At 38.6% G+C, this 23,718-nt stretch overlaps 1 protein-coding gene across 2 annotated transcripts in view; it reads right to left on the minus strand.

The window, feature by feature from the left end:
* Nucleotides 1-5,760: 5,760 nt before the first annotated feature.
* tnfsf10l (TNF superfamily member 10, like) overlaps nucleotides 5,761-23,718 on the minus strand; it is a 51,534-nt gene continuing 33,576 nt past the window's right edge. Inside the window, exons 3-5 of one of the 2 annotated variants that reach the window (XM_087258680.1) lie at nucleotides 16,494-16,530; nucleotides 16,189-16,278; nucleotides 5,761-11,205 (exon numbers count right to left, since the gene is read on the minus strand). In XM_087258680.1, coding sequence (XP_087114806.1) covers nucleotides 10,730-11,205; nucleotides 16,189-16,278; nucleotides 16,494-16,530 — 603 coding nt within the window. In that variant the 3' untranslated portion in view covers nucleotides 5,761-10,729. 2 annotated transcript variants of the gene reach the window in all.

Raw genomic sequence — 23,718 nt, forward strand, 5'->3', positions numbered from 1 at the left:
GGATAAGTCTAGCAACATACACTTGGGACCGCAGTCTTTTTGTTGGACCTGCGGGTTGCATTCATGCCGTGACCCGGATAGGAGTGAGGTTTAGAGGTCTGAGTGTAGCAACATATGCTAGGGGCCGTGGCATTTGTGTAGGACTAGCAAGTTGCATTGGTGCCATGACCTGGATGGGAGTGAGGTTTAGATGGGTGAATGCAGCAACATACGTTAGGAGCTGCTGTCTTTGTGTAGTACTAACATATTACATTGGTGCCGTGACCCGGATGGGAGTAAGGCATAGAGGGGTGAGTGTAGTGACATATGCTAGGGGCAGCGGTCTTTATGTAGGAAAGGTGGGTTGCATTGATGTTGTGACCCTGATGCAAGTAAGGCTTAGAGGGGTGAGTCTAGCAACATAAGTTAGGAACTGCGGCCTTTGTGTAGGACCGACGAGTTACATTGGTGGCATGACCCGGGTGGATGTGAGGTTTAGAGGGGTGAGTGTAGCAACACAGGTCGCGGTCCTTGTGTAGGACTGGCGGGTTGCATTGGTGCCATGACCCAGATGGAAGTAAGGCTTAGAGGGGTAAGTCTAGCAACATAAGTTAGGGGCTGCGGTCTTTGTGTAGGACCGGTGGGTTTTCCAAACCTTGAAAATGGATATTGTCCCATGACTAGCTAGAGATCGCAGTCTTTGTGTAGGACCGGCGGGTTGCATTGGTGCCGTGACCCGGATGGAAGTAAGGCTTAGAGGGGTGAGTCTAGCAGCATAAGTTAGGGGCTGCGGTCTTTGTGTAGGACCAGTGGGGTACATTGGTGCCATGACCTGGATGGATGTGAGGTTTAGAGGGGTGAGTGTAACAACACAAGTCAAGGTCTTTGTGTTCGGACCTGCGGGTTGCATTGGTGCCGTGACCCGGATAGGAGTGAGGTTTAGAGGGGTTAGAGTAGCAACATACGTTAGGGTCTTTAGCCTCCTCATTAGAGCAACTAACTCCCATCCGCAGGTTTGATCCCAGCTCACAGTGAGGGCTGGTGTAGGACCCCGTGGTTTCACGAGCTTCAGGTATTTATGACATTGAAGGACAAATGTCCCCACAAGTATAGAAGTACCTTGTGGGGACACTCATTGATTTTCTTTTGAAAAGGGCTTTTAAATCCATCCAGGATTGTGTGTGTGTGTGTGTGTGTGTGTGTGTGTGTGTGTGTGTGTGTGTGTGTGTGTGTGTGTGTGTGCGCACCTGATATGCATTACATTGCGAGCACCAAATGTCTCCACAAGCATTAAAATATCCAGTTATTTGACCTTATGGGGGACACTTTTTTTAAGGAATGTTGCTCATAAATCATACAGGGTGAAGCATTTTTACAAACAGATGAGATAAGGGAGCTTTCTTTTTCTCTCTGTGTATTTACATGCAAGAAAAATACAAAATGTCGGTAGAGTAGTACCAGTAATTTCAGACCTTGTGTGAACATTTAGGATGAAGTATTTGTAAAAAGTAAAACTGCTGAATGTTTTTTGTGAGGCTGGGTTGAGGGAACAGAATATACAGTCATTACAGTATAGAAATAATTATATCTATGATAAGTCTCCGTAAGGCATGAATACTCAGTGCATGTGTCTGACTGTGTGCATGTTCTAAGAGTCTGAAAAATTCGGACCGAGTATTAATGTGATCCCTGTCACATTCCGAAGTGTTGGGCTGGAATCTGTGTATTCGGGAGGACAGGCTTGTGTTTGTGAATAGGAATGCATTGGTGGTCTTAATGAATGGCAGAAAAGCTTTAAGAGTGACACACATGAGTGAGGGATTGTGAGGGAGCGCTGGCGAGGGGAATGTGGGATGAAGTGTTTGAGATGTTTTGAGTGAGCGGATATTTGTGCAGGCAGAAACAAGGGCAGTCTGAATGATTTGTGTGTGTGTGTGTCTCTCTCTCTCTGTATGCTTGTGTGTGTGTGTGCGTGCATGTGTGCCTGTCTGTCTCTTTGAGTTTGTATCTGTGTCTGTCTGTGAGTTTGTCTGTAACTGTGTGTGTCTGTCTGCGTTTGAGTGTGTGTTTGTGTGTATCTTTATCTGTGAGTGCGTGTCTGTGAGATTGTCTATGACTGCGTCTGCGTGTCTGTCATTGTGCATCTATTGTAGTGTGTATCTGTGTGTGTATGACCGTGAGATTGTGTCTCTGTGTGGTTGTATGTGTGAGTGTGTTTGTAAAACTTTTTGAGTTTGTGTCTGTCTGTGAGTTTGTCTTTGTGTGTTTGTGTTCACATCTGATTTTGTCAGTGATTTTGTGTCTGTGTGTGTATGCATCTTTGTATCTGTGTGTTTATGTGTGAGCGTATGTGTTTGTGTGTATGTCTGTGAGCTTGTGTCTGTGTCTAAGTTTGTCTCTGAGTGCAGGCGTGTGCGTGGGCTGTGTGAGCTCTGTGTGTGTGTGTGTGTGTGTGTGTGTGTGTGTGTGTGTGTGTGTGTGTGTGTGTGTGTGTGTGTGACTGAGTTTTGTCAGTGAGCGTGTGTGTGTTTGTATCTCTCTCTCTCTCGGTGTGTCTGTCTGTCAGTGATTTTGTGTCTGTATGAGTGTACTCATCTATGTATCTGTGCGCGTTTTAGTGTATGTGTCTGTGTGTATGACTATGAGCTTTGTAATTGTGTTTGTGTGTGTCTGTGTGTACGTTTAAGTATGTGTCTGTGTGTATCTCTGTGTGTGTGTGCCTGTCTTTGAGCTTCTGTATGTGTTTGTCTGTCAGTAACTTAATGTTTGAGTGTCTGTGTGTGTGTCCAAGTTTGTGAGTGGATTTGTTTGTGTGTATGTGGGTTTGTGTGTATGTGTGTGTGTGTCTGTGTGTATCTCTCTCTCTCTCTCTCTCTCTCTCTCTCTCTCTCTCTCTCTCTCTCTCTCTCTCTGTGTGTAAGTGCATGTGTGTATGTCTGTGAGCTTGTGTATGTGTGTGAGTGTACTATAAGCATCTGCATATTGTGTGACTGTGTCTGTCTACGAATGTGTGTGTGTGTGGTCACATCTAAAGCTAAACTGACTGCTGTGTGGTCAACTCTTGAGTTGGTCAGATGTTGTATAAATGTGTGTGTGTGTGTGTGTGTGTGTGTGTGTGTGTGTGTGTGTGTGTGTGTGTGTGTGTGTGTGTGTGTGTGTGTGTGTGTGTGTGTGTGTGTGTGTGTGTGTGTGTGTGTGTATGTGTGTGGCCCTGAGTGTGTTTTGTTTGTGCGTGTGTGGGACTGGGCAGAAGTGAGAATGGTGGTGACTCACGGCGAGCTGTCTGGAAGACGTATGAGAGCTGGGCCTTTAAGTGTGTTCGCTTGTGTGTGCTTTTGTCTGACAAATTCCCCCTTCAGGGACGTCCTTAAAGGTAATAAGCAGAGAAGTAGCAGTGTGATATTATGTATTAGCTGCTTTGTTTATCTTGGCCATAGTGCACAGGAAGAATGTAACTATCCATGTGAAATGACAGAGACGTCTGCTAACTATCTGGAAACGGGTAATTCAATCTGATTAGTGGATGAAATTTAGACCTACACTCCTGATTTTATGTCAGATTTGTTGTTTGAAAATGTTACATTTGCATACTACATTGATAAATAAATATGTAAATAAATAATAATTGTTTTAATTAGGGTGGCACAGTGGCTCAGTTGTTAGCTCGGTCACCTCACAGCAATAAGGTCGCTGGTTTGAGCCTCAGCTGTGTCGGTTACCATTTCTGTGTGGAGTTTGCATGTTCTCCCTGTGTTCGCGTGGGTTTTTCCCACAGTCCAAAGATATGTGCTATAGGTGAATTGAATAAGCTAAATTGCTCATAGAGTATGTGTGTGAATGTGAGCGTATGGGTGTTTCCCAGTAATGGGTTGCAGCTGGAAGGGCATCCGCTGTGTAAAACATATGCTGGATAAGTTGGTGGTTCATTCCACTGTGGCGACCCCAGATAAACAAGGAACTAAACTGAAGAAAAATGAATTGATCTTGAATTAATTAATGGTTTATACAGCTATGGAAAAAATAAGACCACTTAAAAATTCTCTAGAATTTAAGTATAGTGTCAGTATATTTTCTTTATATAGTTAGATTATTGTGTCAGTGTTAGTATGTTTTCTATATATTAGTATATTGTGTCAGTGTCAATATTTGTTCTATTATATAAAGAAAATGTATTATTTATTTAAATAATTTCTATTATATATTATATTCTGCTATTCTGCTCATTTTATTTTCGAAATTTCAAATGATTATATGGTCATTTAGAGGATTTTTCCACTAAGTGAAGTTTCACAAACTCATTTCAAGAGGTGCATGTGATATGATTGATCGCAGCTGGTCCCTCATCTGTAATCAACAATAATCTAATCAGATTTGATCAAAGCCTACAATAAATAGACAGATTTTGCCCTACTACCTTATTTTTGTTTTGGAAAAATCACCCCTTCCACACCATCTCCACCTTTTCCTCCTTTACCAGGGGTAGCTCTCGAGAAATACCTGATCTCGGACCCCCTTACATGCTAATTGACCAGGCAGGAGCCCTGGGCTCAATCGGCTCTATGCACAGCTAGTGTTTTCCAGCCAATGAAACTTCCAGTGAAAGCTTAATAAGACTATTTTCAATTTCATAAGTTTGATTTTACAGCATCAATGTTGAATACATTCAGCTAAGTAAACTTAAGCATTTATTTAGTTGTTCAAGCATAAAACAAGATAAAAGACCATATAACCACTAGCGCCGTTAAAATGATCTCAGCTAGCGAATTAAAATATGCTGTAAAAAGTGTAGGCTGATAACTATTATATTTTGACATGATTTGTCTAACCAGAGGAGAACTGCACAATGTAAAGCTGCAATTGATGCAGTAACCTTGTATAAGTTGATTTTTAAGAGTTGATTCCGGAGTTGATTCCACAGGCTTCGAAATTTGAAGTCAGAATTATTGACTCCCCTGTTTAGTTTTTCCCCCATTTCTGTTTAACTGAGAGATTTTTTTTTCAACACATTTCTAAACTTAATAAAAGTTAAACTTAATTTCTCATTTCTAATAAATTTATTCATTTTATTTTTGCCATGAGGACAGTAAATAATATTTTACTAGATATTTTTCAAGACACTTCTATACAGCATAAAGTGACATTTAAAGGCTTAACTAGGTTAATTAGGTTAACTATATAGGCAAGTTAGGGTAATTAGGCAAGTTATTGTATAACAATGGGTTATTCTGTAGACTATCGAAAAATACATATCTTAAAGGGGCTAATAATTTTGCCCTTAAAATTAAAAAGAATAATAAATCTGCTTTTGTTCTAGCCAAAATTTAACAAAAGACTTTATCCAGAAGAAAACATATTATCAGACATACTGTGAAAACTCCCTTGCCTTTATGAACATAATTTGGGAAATATATAAAAAAAAAAAAAAAAAAAATATATATATATATATATATATATATATATATATATATATATATATATATATATATATATACATGGCTTCTATAATATTATAATGGCTTTAATAATGTAAAACCACCAAAACATAGTATTAAACAATAGAAGTCAATGGGAAGTCCCCACCACAGTAGAAATGCAAATATTTATGTGTGTGCGCGAACATCTTTTGTGCAAAAGCTCCATGTGGGTGGCTTAGTTGTGGTATTGTGTGCAAGCCTGGCAAAAAAAAAGGAGAACAAATGATGTAGAAATCATGATTGAAGTCTTCCAACAACAGAAAAAAGATGCTCAAGTTAGCAAGGAAATGATGAACCACACTGCGACTCATTGTTCAAAAAAGGCACTTTAATTGTTGAAAATGACACCTCAGACTTACATTTCAACGTCACGGATCAGACACTGTGTAAAATTATACCATAAAGAGGGAGAGTGTGACCGATATCAGTACATTCTTACCAAAGATGCAGAAGTAACATTGGTAAACAGTGCATAATATCTTTCTGTAAATGGAAAAAAGCCCCTTAGATTGGTGGTCTGACAATTTAACAAACCCTTGGAAAAAGAAAAAAACCTCTCTCTGGAAAAGGAAACACAATAGTCTTTTTGTTTCTTTTGACAGTTCATGTTGCTCACTGTATTTCACCCTGTTCTGCCTCCCTCCAGTTTTCACAGCAGTCCTGTAAAGTCTCCGCACTGATTTAAAAAGTACAGGCAAACCATCACATTCACTGCTTTACAAAGCAGTCTTAATTTAAAAAACACACTCTTGTATACGGACACCTAGCAAACATTGGTCTCCCATGTTCACATTGTGGTTCAGAGGGCAAGTCCTGCTGCAATCGGTCTGGATCTGCTGGAATTCCGCCATATTTCTCCTTCTTGTCCACCCCTCACCCCACCACGACCTCTGCGCCATGCAGATTGGTACATATTTCAACTTGTATACACATGTGCACATCTCACACAAGACCCTGGATGGGGTCTTTTTGACAGATTGACTGGGATAATGAGCTCAGTTAGTGTGAATTGCTCGGATTATGCAGACTCCTTTGGGAAACGTTGTTTCAGACTTGTAGGACTGTGTTTTTTTCTGTGGAACGCAAACGTGGAAGGCTGTGTTAATATTTTCATGTGCTAATCGCTCTTTTATTGGCAGTGTGTGAATAGCTTGTGGAGAATTCGAAAAACGAGACCTTTAAAGACTCTTCACGAGTTTTATAGGAAGGATTGAGACGTTATTGTTGGGGAAATCTGAAAGATTTGACGTTTATGGGTTTTCAAGAGCCTCTCTTTTGTTTTGACATATGAAACGGATGTGTTTAATGTATAGGGTATTGCTGAAAGGGCTATTTTGTGCTGTAACGTCATCATGTGATGCGGCAGATTAATGCAGTTCTAATTTGACAGTAAATTTTGATTCAGTTTTAGCCTTAGTCTAATTTGTCTAAATTTCCCTCCATAAATATTTTCATGGAGGCACGGTGGCTCAGTGGTTATCACTGTGGCCTCACAGCAAGAATGTCACAGGTTCGAGTCACAGCTGAGCCAGTTGGCATTTCTCTGTTGAGCTTGTATGTTCTTGTGTATGGGTGTTTCCCAGTACTGGGTTGTGGCTGGAAGGGTATCTGCTGCGTAAAACATGTGCAGGAATAGTTAATAGATAAATACTAAGCTGAAGGTAAATAAATGAATAAATTTCATTTTGTCTGTATTCATTTTTGTCATTTAAATCTGTTTTATATTAAATTTTTGTCTAGTTTTAGTAAATAAAAATGTATAGTTACTGTAGTTATTGGTTGAAAAACTATAGTTATCATTAACATTATCAGCTTGAAAAGAAAATATATTTTCTGCTAATAAATTATGACATGATTTCTGTTTGTTGATCTTCGGATAGATCCACTCCTGATTTGTGGGCATTTTATTTTTTTAATGAGGCTCAGAAAAATTCACATCAAGATCAGCCAAAATTGCAGATGTACCATCATTTCAGGGTTTTTAATCTTTAATAAATAGAACAGTTCAGAGTATTGACAGGAAATTTGAGGGTAAAGGCTCTTGAGCTGTGAATTGAACTCGGGTCACTGTGAGCACCTCAGTACTAATTATGTGTCAATTAGGCATGGGAATACAATTCTGACGGTATAATATTCTTGTACAAAAACTTCACGATTTGAGAGTATTGGGATTACTGCTCTAATATAAGTTCTTTTTTTATTTCAGGGTAGAAAACAAAGACTTTTTTAAACATGTCAGGCTGAAAGATTCAAACGAATCATTGACTTTGCTGTCTTCTTTTGTTTCAAAAACACAGATTTCATTCTTTCTTCTGGAGATAATGTCCTAAAAAAATGTAAAAAAATAAAATAAAAAAATCACACACATACCTTAGGAACGGTATAGCAGAAAATTTTGACTGTTCTAAACCGTGGTAAACCTTGAAAATGGTTATCGTCCCATGCCTAATGTCGACACACTTAACTACTAGGCTGTTGGCGCCAACGTATGATGCTTACTTAACTGTTTCATGAGTGTGAGCATCAGTTAACTTCGGGTTGCAGTTCATTAAATGACCACCAGTGTCACTAATGCTGGGTTTACACCAAACACAAAGAATTTGCCTCTATTTGTGTGTAATTTCCTCACGCCGCAAATATTTAGGGTGCGTAGGCCTTATTGGAATTGCTCTCTTCCTTACTATTCTTCTTCTCTAGGATGAATCGTATTTTTGAGGGTCTAAACATGCCCGAAAACTCACAAACCTTTGCACACATACTAAAAGTGGAACTAGAACATTTACGCTTGTTATAGGTTTCGGAAGTGGGTGTGACAGCGCCACCTATGCACATTTAACAAAGTAGCCCCTGAGCAACATTTCATGCACAAACACCAAAACTGGCACACATGTCAGTTGACACACGGCACACAGGTTTGATAACAGTCCTGACCTGAACACGTTTACATGCCAATGTCCAGTTAAAGTTATAGCGCCACCTGCTGGCAACAGGAATGGACGTTTTACACTGTAACAAACTCCTCCTACAAATTTTATCCTATCGAATTCATGTTCCGTTTCATCCAAAGGCCTTTTTGGTGTTAAATTGTGAAGATCTAGAGTTTTCGCCAAATGGCGTGTCCGTGGCGCACTGACAAACTGCAGTGCTTCGCAATGGAAGAGGAAGTACTTATACCTCAACCACACAATTTCTGATCTGCCTGAAAATTCACAGGTTCAATGAGATTCCTCTCCTGAAGACATCTATATGCTAAAATTAAGTCACAGTCATAGCGCCACCTGCAGGCAGAAGAAAGTTTGGCATAAATCAGTGATTTTTCTCCGTTTTTTTTTTTTTTTTTGGTAGATATTAGGTTAAATTATTATTGTCCATTGTTCTCATTCTAAGCCCACTGGGGGCAATGAGCCTGAGTGCGAGGTCCCTTTCATCGCTGCTTGCAGCTTTAATTAAATTCACATTTAATGTGAACCCAGCAAAATAACAACAGTTTTTAATTTCTACATAAACAAATGTTTTTTCCACACAATAATAAAGACAGTCCTACAAGTTTGAAATGACATGAGTGCATCTTTTTTTTTTTTTTTTCGTGAAAGGATGATGATGTACAGTGTCTCAGTGGGCTGCGAAATAATGCGGTTAATGTCAGATGCTAAGCACTAATGAGATCATACATGACTTCAGCGGCAATCGCTTTGAACCTCCCTTAACACATGATAAAAGTTAGCGTTTAGATTGAGATCAGTGCATAACGACCAAAGGCACTTTACATGTAGTGGTATCTGACATCACATTCCCTTAAACGTAAAAAAAAAGCACCCTGTATGGGGAATTTTTGGCTTGGCGGCACATCATACCACTTGCAGCAAAAGCATTAACCTGCTGAAGCATAACTCGCTCTCCCTTTCTGGATTAAATCAATGTCCACGCTTTTTTAATCCAGACAAATTGCAGATGAGAGTCAGACGGAGTGAAGTTTTGTAACTAACATTATAGCTAGCCCGTAGCTAAATGCCACAGAGAGCATTGGCTTGGCTCGATCGCTCTCGCAGTATAATGTGATTTAAGGCAACATCTTGGCAGCGGCCCTTCAGCTCGCTGACTTTATCAGTAAAAACTGGGGCAGAGTCCAGCGAGAAGAAAACACGCTTGTGCTCCACAATGAAACCCAAGCGAGTGTTTGTGCTCGCTCTCAGAAACACCATTGTGACAACACTTGATCATTTACAGTGGAAAGAAATCACCCCCGCCCTCTCCTCCTTCAAACAAACCATTTTTCCACAGAAAATCAGACTCTCAGCGCCGCTTCATTTGGACAACGTCATGGGGTTTACCTTTACAGCGGGAGGCTCGGTTTTGTGGGATTTTTATTAGGAGAACAACAAAACGCTCGTACATTCAATTCCAAACCTCATCTATTTTCAATTAAATACAATATATACACAGGTTGAACCACACACACAACACACACACAAAACAGATGGATGTACAAGCATGAAGCGCCACTTATCAGAAAAGTGTGTCGCTCAAGACAAAGCATTATATGGGCGCGACGTTTCAACAAACCGTTTAGCGTAGTGTTTGTTTAACCTTTTGTATGACCAGGACCGCGTGAGCTCCAGAGCACGTGTCTCTTCCTGCCGGGCCTGACAGCAGAGGGAGACCTGTAAAAGTGATTTGTGTCGTATGTGTTTTAATCTTATCGCCATGTTGTGGAAGCCATAAATATGCAAGAGCATGAGTATCAATGCAGCAGCCTGAATTCCTCTTTGTTTATGTGTGCCTGTTTTGTTTTTTAGGTCCTTTTCATGTCAGGGCATGTTGCTCCGCAGGTCCGACAGGATGGGTTGAATTCTGTAGCCTGCCAGGATGCTCCTTTGAGGCTGGTAGAGCCACATATTTCCCATCTCATCTTTCTTTCCTCCACATTCCCGCTGTCATCATTTTCTTCTCATATCTCTGCTTTTAAGCCATTTAAGATCCGCGGCGCACGAAAAATATTCCCTTCAAGCAAGTGGAGTTCGCACGTCAAAACCACCATTGGCACAGATTCACTTTCTGTCTCTCCTGTTTTGTTTTTGCTACCGTTTCCAAGATTCACATCTTTGATGTGATTTGTAGAAATATACATACATTCCTCTGTCTTTAAAAAGAAATAACCGAAATGTCTCTTGCATCCTTCACATATTCACATATTCAGTCTTAAAGAAAGGAAAGTTGATGGATGTTGAACGAAACTTTTTCTCTGCCAAAATGATACTCCCGCTCTATTTTCTCTCTTACAGATCCAATCGGAAAGCTCCGAAGTAGCTAGAAGAGTCCTCGCCGTAGACCATTGTGGGAGATGAGACGGACACGAAGACCTCATCGCCTGCTCGGAGCTCGAACAGGCCGCCCTGGTACACCGAGTGCAGGGCGTATTCTGCGTCCGGAGCCCAGCATTTGGTGCCCACTCCCTTTAGCAGCTGGATGGGGTTCAGGTAGGAGGTTTTCTTGTAGATGCACTGGACAAGCTGGTGGCTCACGCTGGACTGGTCGCTGTCGCTGGGAGAAGGGTAGCGGAAGTACACCTGTGAGTACAGGTAGTAGCGGCCGTCCTGGGGCACACGCAGGCGTCCGTTGGTCAGAGTCATGTTGTAGAGGTGGGCACCGAAACTCTTGTTGGCCCAGGTATGCACAGGGTGACGGCAGGACTGGTGCAGATCGAACGGAGGCTGATGCATATCTGACTGAGGCCTGGAGTTGTCTGAGGCACCTGAGGAAAAAGGCAGACTTCAGGTTAGCATTAAAATGCAACTTGTTTTATATTGATATGTTTAGATACAAATACATAAAAGTGTGCAGGCTAAGTTCCCCAATTTTTACATTTGGATCACCTAAGCTTACTGAAAGTTAATTTTCAAGAACATTATTAATTTGATAACATTGTTTATACATTATGCCATATTAACAAATTTTAAAGTGTACATTGATAATTTCATGACAATTTGTAGTTTATCAGTTATCAGTCATATATATATTAGTGGTGGGCCGTTATCGGTGCGTTAACATGAGACTCTTATGGCGTGATTAAAAAACATTTCGCTGTTAATCTATTCTCAAAGTTGGGTTGCGAGCTGGGTCTGTTCTACGCAAGTTATGATGACCTTTAGATTGATAGTTTAGCGCGGATGTATACCTGACCGGTGAGCCGTCCGACAAATAAGTGCCCTTCTGAATCAAATCAACAGGATGCCTGACTTTAACTGCAGTTCGGCAGTTTCACTTTAACTCAAGAACATTTAATTCATGCCCGTGACAAACTGGGGCATTAGACGCAAATAAGGAGTAAGGACTGGTGAGAGTGTTACAGAATTTAATAATGCACGCCAAATGGAAAGAAAAAAAACTTCCGCGTTTTGTGATGTGTGTGTATCTTGTCAGATAATATGGCGAAAAGTCCTACATAACGGTAATAGTTTGATTGCGGTGTTTACTTCAATAATCTCACTAATATCTGCATACTCCACATGTCTTAATTTCATTTCTGTTTAGTTTAGTTGTGACTTTAGTAGAATTAGGGGGATCAAAAATCGCTGTTTGGAGCTTATGTAGGCTTACAGTTCAAAATTCATGTTAAAGTGAATAAACAGTTAGTAAACACAAGTACATCGTGTTGAACATCATTTATTTTCATCACTAATTATCATACTAGAACAGTTTCTCAAGCAGTTTCTGATCCATTTTGGAAACCGAAGATGAGCCCCTGGTGCAATGCGCCATCTGGCTTGAGAAACCCGCTCTCAAAGACTTATCATTTGGGTAGCACACAAATTCTGAATGCCTTTGGCACAATTCTAATGACCCATTTTAATCTAGAATAATCTAGATTAAAATAATTAATCTATGCCCACCAATAATATATATTCACATTCATTCATTCATTCATTCATTCATTCATTTTCTTTTCGCCTTAGTCCCTTTATTAATCAGGGGTCACCACAGCGGAATAAACAGCAAACTTATCCAGCATTTGTTTTACGCAGCCGATGCCCTTCCAGCTGCAACCCAACACTGGGAAACACTCATACACACATTCTTATTAACTCTTAATAAACAGCAAATCACTAATTCATTGAGCTAAAATTTTCAGGTATCCGTTTAATAATGTGGATTTTACATTTAAAATAGAGTGTGACCTAAGAAAAATGTGAAACAAAAACAGACATTTTTCAATTTTCCAAATGCTAATATAGTGTACACTAGGTGGTATGGTAGCTCAGTGCTTAGCACTCTTGTCCCACAGCAAGAAGGTCGCTGCTGAACCAGTTGGCATTTCAATGTGGAGTTTGCATGTTCTCCCCGTGTTCATGTGGGTTTCCTCCAGTCCAAAGACATGCACTATAGGTGAATTGAATAAACTAAATTGGCCGTAGGGTTAATGAGTTTGTATGGGTGTTTCCCAGTACTGGGTTGTGGTTGGAAGGGCATTCACTGCATAAAACATATGCTGGAATAGTTAGCGGTTCATTCCGTTGTGGCGACCCCTGATAAATAAGGAACTTAGCCGAAGGTAAGTAAAAGAATGAATGAATAATATACACTAATACACTCCCATAGTTTGCTGTAATACTATATATATCCATGCAAAGATCTCCTAAGCTCATCCAGTGATTAATGTTTTATAAATCATTACAACCTATCCTGTGGAACTTAGACCTGGGTACAAATCTATAAATATACAAAATCATAACTTATGATAAGATATCGATAAATCACGCATTGTGCATGAAGTAAAAGCACAGCTTTGATTTCATGTTGACTTAAACCATATACAGTATGAGCTCCAATAATTCAAGACGAAGCCCATGAAAGCAGTAGTAAAAAAAGAAGATGTGAAAGACGAGGAGCAGGTGGCGATTTGAGGCTCGGCGCATAATTCACAAGGCAAAGGGAGGAATGAAGGATTGGCTGGATTGTGCTAAGAGTACAAGAGAGATCTGAACAGGAAGGTACGGCTGCGCAGGAGAGGAAATCACGGACAGACTGAAAAATCGAAGAATGAAGGAGAAGGCGGCGTGTTCCTCCAAACACAATGAGCCACATTCCTCACAGCAGATCAATAAACGCGCCAGGCTCGCTCTCTGATTTACTGCTGAGCAAAACTTTTAAGAGCGCCCTTTTGTCTGAGAAACATTGATAAAGAGATCGAAAAATGCATATGAAGTACAGATGTGTGTGTGTGTGTGTGTGTGTGTGTGTGTGTGTGTGTGTGTGTGTGTGTGTGTGTGTGTGTGTGTGTGTGTGTGTGTGTGTGTGTGTGTGTGTGTGTGTGTGTGTGTGTGTGTGTGTGTGTGTGTGTGTGTGTGTGTGTGTGTGTGTGTGTGTGTGTGTGTGTGTGTGTGTGTGTGTGTGTGTGTGTGTGTGTGTGTGTGTGTGTGTGTGTGTGTGTGTGTGTGTGTGTGTGTGTGTGTGTGTGTGTGTGTGTGTGTGTGTGTGTGTGTGTGTGTGTGTGTGTGTGTGTGTGTGTGTGTGTGTGTGTGTGTGTGTGTGTGTGTGTGTGTGTGTGTGTGTGTGTGTGTGTGTGTGTGTGTGTGTGTGTGTGTGTGTGTGTGTGTGTATAAAAGGTTAATATAGATGTTAGTCGAAAGGCAGACTTTTAGAAGTGAACCGTTTTTGCAGCGTGTGTATGTGATCCATCATTAAGCGCTCTGCAGACAGGTTTGTGAATAATGGGTGAATAACAACAAAAAAAACTTCTCCCTTGCAGATTACGGATTAGCCTCACCACTTATTCCCCTGAAACAAAGCTGGTTTGACTCGGTTTCATTTCCTTTAGAGATGCGTGACTAAATATGTTTCTTTTTTTTATGTTTCCTGGCATGCATGAAATGAATAGGACTTTGATCCGAGCAGCTATAGTGGAACTTCAAAGGAGCAGACAAGATTTGAGGATGTTTGGTGATATTTATTTTTTCTGCTCCTGCTAAATAACTCGATCATTTCAGGCTGTTTTATAATCCGTTTCTTCTTTGCAGCTGTCTGCCAGACATACTGTGGCAGGATGGATGGCTCATTTATGTGCATGATAGGTGATTGGATTGGTTACAGTACTGACACTAAATATGTTTTAAAATCTGAAGTGAATTTAAAATTGTATGTATCTGACTCTTGCTGGCTTTGGGAAACGGACACCATACATTCAATGACTTGTAGACACACTTTACTTTTATGTTCCAAAAACACCTGCGTATCATTATAGGAGACAGATGAAAAATGTGTGTTATATCGACTTAACATGTTAAACATGTTTAATACCCTCAGACTACAGGAAATCATAGCGTGAAGTGGAAAAAACGTCAGAACCCATTTTACACTATGTAGTTTTTTTTGTTTAACTGGCGCTGAATTTTATCAGCTAGCGTTGATTCCTCAAGCCTGGGCTGAAGCCATGAAGTATAGCGCAGGCTGAAATATTTTGTTTTATTATTTATTTACTGCTTTGATGATTCAGTGCTTAAACATTTTGCGGGTATTCAGGTTATTTGACTCTATTTGTTCTATTAGTTTTGAATATTTGTCATATATATAGTATATTTTTTGTTATTATTTTAACAAATATAAATACAAAAATATTTTAAAACAGCAACAAACTCAGGTTTGCAATAACAATAATAATACACATATGTATTATCAACTTGTTATTTGTTTATTGCTCTTAAGTTTATGGATAAATGATCTATAAATGTAAAAAATATTATATTATTATTATTGCATTCTTTTAATGTTTTTAGATATTATTATTATTATTATTATTATTATTATCATCATTATTTTTAACACACAAATACTTTCCAAAACAACAAAGATTCCAATTATTATTATTTTTATTTTAATTGCTCTTAAGCTTTGATTAAATGCTCAACAATTAAGCAATTGTTGTTATTATTGTATTTATTTTATTAATATTTTAGTTATTATTATTTTAGCAAATATAAATATAAAGCATCTAACTCAGTTTTGAAATAACAACACAAACCCAATAACAATAATATTATTATTATTATTATTATTATTATTATTACGATTTTATTCTATTAATATTTTTAGTTATTAATATTATTATTATTATTATTATTGTCGTTTTTATTATTATTTTAACACACAAATATTTTCTACAACAACAACAATGACCAATAATAATGGCTTCATGATGGATTTTTTGTTATTAAAATATTTTTTTATTTTAAGTATATTTATTGCTCATAGACTTTTTTTTGCAATTGTTACCATGTTATTATATTTATTTTTTAAATATTTATTATTATTATTATTATTATTATTATTATTTTAGCAAATAAAAATATAAAGCACTGAGTTTTGAAATAACACCACAACCAATAATAATAATAATAATAAATAATAAAATTTATTTGTATTATTATTGTAATTATTATTATCATCATCATAATCATCATCATTATATATTTATATATATATATATATATATATATATATATAATTACTGTTGTCATTTATTATTATGATTATGATTATGATTATTATTATTATCATTATCATTGCTATTTGTTATCAACATTTCTTGCCAAATTTACTCATGCTAATGTTTGCTGAAAAAGTTAATGACAGTAAACTTGATATATTGATAAAACATAAAAACAGACATAAACAGGCACACACACACACACACACACACACACACACACACACACATGGCCATACATACAAACAGACTCACTGCTGAGGGTCAGGTGGGCTGATGGCCGCTGCATCACTGTGGTCATAAACTTTGACCCTGTTGTATTATATGAATGAGTTTGTGTTCTTGCTGCTGAAGGACAGACAGACAGAAAACAGTCAGCACATTCAAAATACACCATAAAAATGAATTGCTATTGCACAAGAGATTTTAATGACTTCTTTGAACTGTGTTGAATTGTGTTTTTCTGTCTGATGGTTCCGGGTATTTCCAGCACGGTACATTCTGCAGTCGTAGTGATAAAAGCAATTGTTAAAAATAACAATGACTGACTGACTACTCACCATGTAAAGTTTGTTTAGAGATGATACTGTCCGTAACCTGTGACAAAAAAAACAAACAAAAACACTTCCATCAGTCCAGAAACTGAACAATCTGATGACTCTTCAAATTTGAAAACGTGAAACTGGATGATTCAGATTCATCAAGTCTTTCCTCTTTTTTTTGTTTTGCTCAGGCGTATGACTGTGGTTAAAGTTTACCTCAAGTTACAAAACAGCAAGTTAACCATCTGTTTTATACTGAAAGGTTTCGCTATAAAAGTTTTTAATTAATGAAATGTTTAGGTCCAGCCATGATGTTAAATGACTAAAAATTGTTTTTAAAGGAACACTAAACTTCAGTTTTCACAACCATTCAGTCAATATCCAGGTATGCCAGAAGAACTTTTACATTGTTTAGCATATATAAGTACACCCCTAACAAATCTCTCTTTTAAATGAATATTTTCTATAGGAAGCTATTATATTTGTGCATAATATACATTAGATTAGTGTAAGCCAAATCTGGAGCTTATTTAACAAAATAACTTATAATAACAGTCTAAAAACTAGTACAACCAATTTTATGTTATAGAAAAAAAATCAATACAAATTTTTAAAAATAGGAAAAATCAAGAGAAGCAAAAAAAAAGGAAAAATTGAGTTGAAATTTTGTAGATTGTGATTTTTTTGCAATATTTTGCTTGAATTTAATTGTATTATCTTTCAATTTTTAAATATGTTTGATGACTAAAATATTATTTTAATAAATATATTTGTTTTAAAAATCTGTTTTGTTTAAATGCACCAAAATACATTGCCTATATTCACTGAGAAATGGAGAAAAATATTCATTTTCAAAACAGGGTGTACTCAATTATGCTGAGCACTGTAACTTCAATTTATTCAATTAGCAGACACTTTTATTTTGAGCTACTTACAAGTGAGAATAAAAGAAGCACCTCAAATAATAGTTGCAGTATATAAACGCCTGCAATATATGACACCTAGCTTAGCATAGGTCATTAAATCTTATTAGACCATTAGCATCTTGCTTAAAAATGACCAAAGAGAAAACAATCCTACTTAAATCTTGACTCTTGTATTTACATTATGTATTAAGAACGGCTGGAAATGAAAAGTTGCTCTTTTCTAGGTCAATTTAAACCTAGAACACTATACCCAAATTCTGATGTAACAATCAAGGAACTTTGCTGCCTTACCATGGGTGCAGACGGCACAGTGATATTACACAACACATGAAAATTGGCTAAATTCCACCATTATGAACAATTTGACCACTTGCTTGCACAGGGATTATAACAGTCAGTGGTGTAGAGCAACAAATTACAAATACTCAAATTACTCTAACGGAGTAGTTTGTCTCAGGAGTTGTAATTTACTAAGTAGTTTTAAGTTTCTTCTACCAGTGATCACTGCTTTATTTTCTTGTCTGTGGTGATTGGCTAAAGTAGAATGTAAATCACATCATACAGAACAACCGCAAGACACTGGCTCCTCATAAATGCAACAAACCGTTTGGAAGCATTAAAAATGTCCAAGAAGATGTCCAAAATCTTTACAAGCAATAATCGAGAGACTTTATCGACTGCATGTCACTGATGAGAAGATGGATATTTACTGTATGAGGAAATGAAACCACCAAATGCCCTTAAATGATTACAAATGCACTACAGAATGTTACATTTACACATCCATGCATGAATTGCATGTAAACGCATGAGCCGTTCACATCGTAATACTCACTACTCTTGAGTACTTTTAAAAGGGCTACTTTGTACTCCTACTTTGAGTAATATTTATAACAGATACTGTTACTCTATTTGCACTACATTTTTTGGTGAGTAATGGTACTTTTACTTGGGTATGATTTTTCAGTACTCTTTCCACTAATGTGCACAATATATTGCAAAATTATTGTTAGTGCAATAGTAATATATGCAATTTACATATCGCAGAAGTGTGATCAATTACATTTATTTCATCCATTGGTTGTTTATCAAAAATTGACCAATCAGATGGGGCCTTACTATCTTTATCCCCACCTCCCCAGTAGTAGCTGTTTTTCTATTAGCTGGAGCAGCTCAAAAGTCAACCAAGAGCTGAAAATAAACACTAATGACAGGTTTCGAGACGAGGAAAGTCTGAGTCAGAATATCTGCAAAGGTTTTCACTTATTCATTGTATTTTAATGACTAAATCTTTGCACCTTGACAGTTTTTAGTCTGAATTAGAATTATTTTATTTATTTTATTATCATTAAATAAATTATTTAAAAATATAACTAATAAAAATGGCAGTTTTCGAGGAAAATTTATATTGTAAGAAATATCAGTAACGAAATGTCACATTTTTCCAGTTTCGTGCAGCCCTAACAGGGAGCATGCCTTACAACCATAGGGACATTTGCAGGAACCTGAAGAGCAGGGGTGCTCAACCCTGTTCCTGGAGATCCCCCTTCCTGCAGATTTCAGTTGCTACCCATATCAAACACACCTGCCTGTAATTATCAAGTGGTGTTCAGGTGCCAATTAATTGGTTCAGATGTGTTTGATATGGGTAGCAACTGAAATCTGCAGGAAGGTGGATCTCCAGGAACAGGATTGAGCACCCCTGCTGTAGAGTAACCTATAGCTGGGGACTATTTTCAATTCAGTTCATGTTTATTTCTATAGCACTTTTACTATGTAGATGGTGTTAAAGCAGCTTAACATAGAAGTTCTAGTAAAATGAAACCATGTAAGTTCAGTTTAGTTCAGTTCAGTGTGGTTTAAATTTCACAGCTAAAAGTTCAAACTCTGAAGAGCAAATCCATTGATGCACAGCTTCATAAGTCCCAAACCAAGCAAGCCAGTTTTTTAATACAACATAACTCTGAAAGAGTCGAGCTTTAAAGAGGAAAATTGCCAATACTCTTTGATTTCTTCAGCGTGATGCTAATGGTCTAATCCAATTCAATGCTCTATGCTAAGCTAAGCTAAAAGTGCTCCCGCCAGACTCAGAGAATAATGGTATGGTGAAACAGCAGTTTAACTCTAGGGGAGTTGTAAAATGAGCCCTTTTTTTAAGTGGAGTGTTCACCTTTGTCAAGGTCAGTTTTTCAGTAGTCTGTGACGGCCATATTTCAAGCAGTCAAAAGCCAGTATCCAGATCATTAGTCCCACTGGCTGGGTCTTGAACTGAAAACACTCTGATTACTGGCTCTTTTCCACCGCCTCAGGCCAGCGCTCAGCTTATGGTCAGTCTGATCCAAACATCTGAATCAACTAAATGAAACTAATTGAAAACTCTTGATGATTTGTGAAAAATGAAGTCACCAATTTAAAACCATTCAGCAAAAAACAGAGAACATCGTCAAGAAAGCGGTGGAAAAATACATCCCATATAGTCCATAAAGTTGTTCAGATTTCAGAAAATGTACGAAGTTTCGAGCCTGAACTCCCTCAGGATTGGTTCTGACCTCTCCACACATTTTCTTTCCACTCTCTTGAACGCTTCTTGGATGAGGGTTAACACTACTTAAACACCCAGAGTTACGACAAATATAAAGTTGGCCGTCTACAATATTTTAGTCTTTAAAATGTATTTCCATACATGATGTTGCGCTCAGTCACTGTGTGTTCCTGTCTGTGTTAAAATATGAATGGCTTTTTAAAGCAAACACCTTAATTTAAGCTTTCTGACATGTTTTCTGTGTTCTTTAGCAGGTTATTCGCTCTGTCGCTGCAGTCTGGCATCATCCATGAGTGAGTGTGTGATGGAGTCTCTGTTGTTTTTGGCTCTGTCTTTCTCTCTCTCTCTCACTTTCTGTCCATTCATCAGACAGCCGAGCGCCGGCAGGCTTTATAACGTGACATAATCTCACACAGGCCACAGCAGAGATGCATTTCTGACCAAGACTTTTTTTTTTTCCCCCTTTTTCACCATACTTTCTGGTAAATGAGCCTGAAATCAGTTCCACATTTCACATATGGAGCAGATAAAGACTCATATGTTCTTGTACTGTACATGCAGCATGTCGTACAGAAAACACAGAACAAGATGGACAGACTGAAATATCATATAATCATAATTATTATGATATTTACAGACAGACAGATAGACAGACAGACAGACAGATTTTTAAACCATATGAGTTTATTTTTATGATATCGATGACTATAAAGTGACTACATGGTATATATACAGTGTAGGGGTAATGAAAGCTGATGTCCACATGGTTAAATACGCTGTATTTGTTTTTATAGTCTTGAATTACTGTGTTTTATTGGACAAAATTGGGCAGGATGTAAAGAAAATTCAAAGCAAATACTGATTTTTTTTTTTTTTATCCAAACATAAAAACAAGAGAAAATACAGTTCAGCCAAAAAATACAGAGGTTTAATTATTTGTCTTTGTTTTTTGTTTGTTTTGTTTTTGCCACAGCCATATCACCCTGCAGCCTAAGAGTGGTTACTCATTGAAGATAAGTAGGGATAAGCCTGATCCGTACCTGGATATGGGGGACCACATGGAAAAACTTGGTTGCTGTTGGAAGTGGTGTCAGAGAGGCCAGCAGGGGGGAGCTCAAACTGCGGAGTGTGTGAGTCCTAATGCCCCCAGTATAATAAAGGGGACACATTACTGTAAGTGATCGCCGTCTTTTCAATGAGACGTTAAACCAATATCCTGACTCTCTGTAGTCATTAAAAATCCCATGGCACTTCTTGTAAAGAATAGGAGAGTAATACATCGCCCTTACATCATGGCCTCCCAATCATCCTCAACCACCGAATTGTCTCTATCACTGTCTCTCCACTCCTCCTATAGTAAACTGTTGTCCTGCGGCTGATGTCGCATCATCCAAGTGGATGCTGCACACTGGTGGTGGTGAGGAGAGACCCCCCTCATGATTGTGATGTACTTTGGATGTATGGCCATACATGCTAAATGCACTTTATAAATACACACATTCTGTTACATATAGCACAACCCTACAAGCTATGTGGTGCTCTGTGGGCACAATTGCCTTGTTGATGTCAGAGGTTAGAGGAGAATGGCTGGACTGGTTCCAGCTGATAGAGAGGCAACAGTAACTCAAATAACCACTCGTTACAACCAAGGTATCCAGAAGAGCATCTCTAAACGCACAACTTGACCAACCTCGAGGCGGATGGGCTACAGCAGCAGAAGACAACTCCGGGGGCCACTCCTGTCACCTAAGAACAGGAAACTTAGGCTATTCGCTCAGGCTTTTTCTGCTGCAACATTCAGATTATAGGGTCAGAATTTGGCATCAACAACTTAAAGGCATGGATCCATCCTGCCTTGTATCAACAGTTCAGGCTGGTGTTGGTGGTGTAATGGTGTGAAGGAAATTTTCTTGGCACCCTTTGGGCCCATTAGTACCAATTGAGCATTGTGGCAACAACACATCCTACCTGAGTATTGTTGCTGACCCTGTCCATGCCTTTATGACTACAGCGTACTCGTGTTCTGATGGCTACTTCCAGCAAGAATGCAACATGTCATAAAGCGCGAATCATCTCAGACTGGTTTCTTTAACATTGACAATCATGGCCTCAAATGGCCTCCACCATCACCAGACCTCAATCCAATAGAGCACCTTTGGGATGGGGTGGAACGGGAGATTGGCATCATGGATGTGCGGCTGACAAATCTGCAGCAACTGCGTGATGCTGTCATGTTCAATATGGACCAAAGTCTCTGAGGAATATTTCCAGTACCTTGTTGAATCTATGCCATGAAGGATTAAAGGCAGTTCTTAGGGCAAAAGGGGTCCAACCCGGTACTAGTAAGGTGTACATAATAAAGTGACCAGTGAGTGTATATTAATGTGTATATTAACAAAATGACCTATTCTTTGCCATAGGAGTAAAATGACTGAAGATATATGAAAAAGTCTAAGAAAAATGCTAATTTTAGATGAAAATCTCTAATGGCACTAAGAGGTTTTTCCATCTGAACTCTTCAGTTTTTCATCTTAATACTTCTTTTCCTCTTATTGCAATTTCAGTCTGTTTCTTCACAATTTCCTACAAGACCTTAAGAATTCAATAAAGTACTATATTTTTGATTTATCCACTATGATCTTATTGGATTCTCAGCTAATCCCATTAGGATCCTTTCGAATTCTCCAAAATTCCAATAAGCATCTATCACACGGGGCCAGGGAGACAGTAAGGCCCAGTGTTTGTGCAATCTGCTTTTTGAAAAACATAACAAGAGTTCAGGAGGTGGAGGGCAGAGAACAGACCCATACAAAGACCTCAACAATAACAATAAACACACCCAGCATTAAACCTTTGGCCCCTCGTACCCGTGTGCCAGAAGAGGCGTGCGGCTCCGGAAGATTTTCCCTCAGACGAAAGAGCAGGAAGAGAATGAGAGTGCATACATGCAGCGTGTGGAGAAAGCCATTAGCCATCTCTCCAGCTGAGCTTATAGTCGAGACGGCAATCCAATACTTTAATACAGCCAGAGCTTTCTCTGAGACGCAGTGTGTTCCTGTACTCCAGGAAGATTATTAATAAATAACTGTTGCTTTCCTCGAGGCGTAGAGCATCACAAACAATAAATCTCACAGCGCTAGACTCGGCTCGGTGTGACTCAGGTAAATGGCTAATAACCCACAGTACTGATACGCACGCACACACATAGACTATACTGTACACACACACACACACAATCTCTGCTGGATAAAATCAGTGCTCGCCTGTTATGGGCTTTTGAATGAATGGGGTGTGTGTGTATGCTTACAAGTTGTTTCCTGCCATTCTTGGCTGCCGTCTGAGGTCGGCCCCATTCCTCTGTTCCCGGGCCCCTTCAGCAGAGCCCTGGCCATTCCACTACAGAGCTCAACGTCTCCTGGATCTGACCTTAAGCCCTGTGAGAATTCATCTCTCTCTCTCTTTCTTTCCCTCCCCCTCACCTGGGGCTGCTCGCACCAGGTGTGTGCAAGTTACAATTTCTAGGCTGTGTAGTTGTAATAGAAATGAAAGCTTACCACTGAACTGTTACACTTAAATCAAACTTAATCCTTTGGGTAACCTAAATATTTATGAAATACTACAAGCAGGGGTATGTTATCTAGACGGCCTGCCAGTGATATGCGAGCGAGAGTGTGATATACTGTACGTTCATTCGCTATTTATAAACACTGTTTATTTTTAGAAACATGATGGACTTTTGTAGGTGCATTATCTCAAATGTTTCAAGAAATGTGCA

Source organism: Danio rerio, chromosome 7 (genome assembly GCF_052040795.2).
Source record: "Danio rerio strain M-AB ecotype USA chromosome 7, GRCz13ab, whole genome shotgun sequence".
Classification (NCBI taxonomy): Eukaryota; Metazoa; Chordata; class Actinopteri; order Cypriniformes; family Danionidae; genus Danio; species Danio rerio.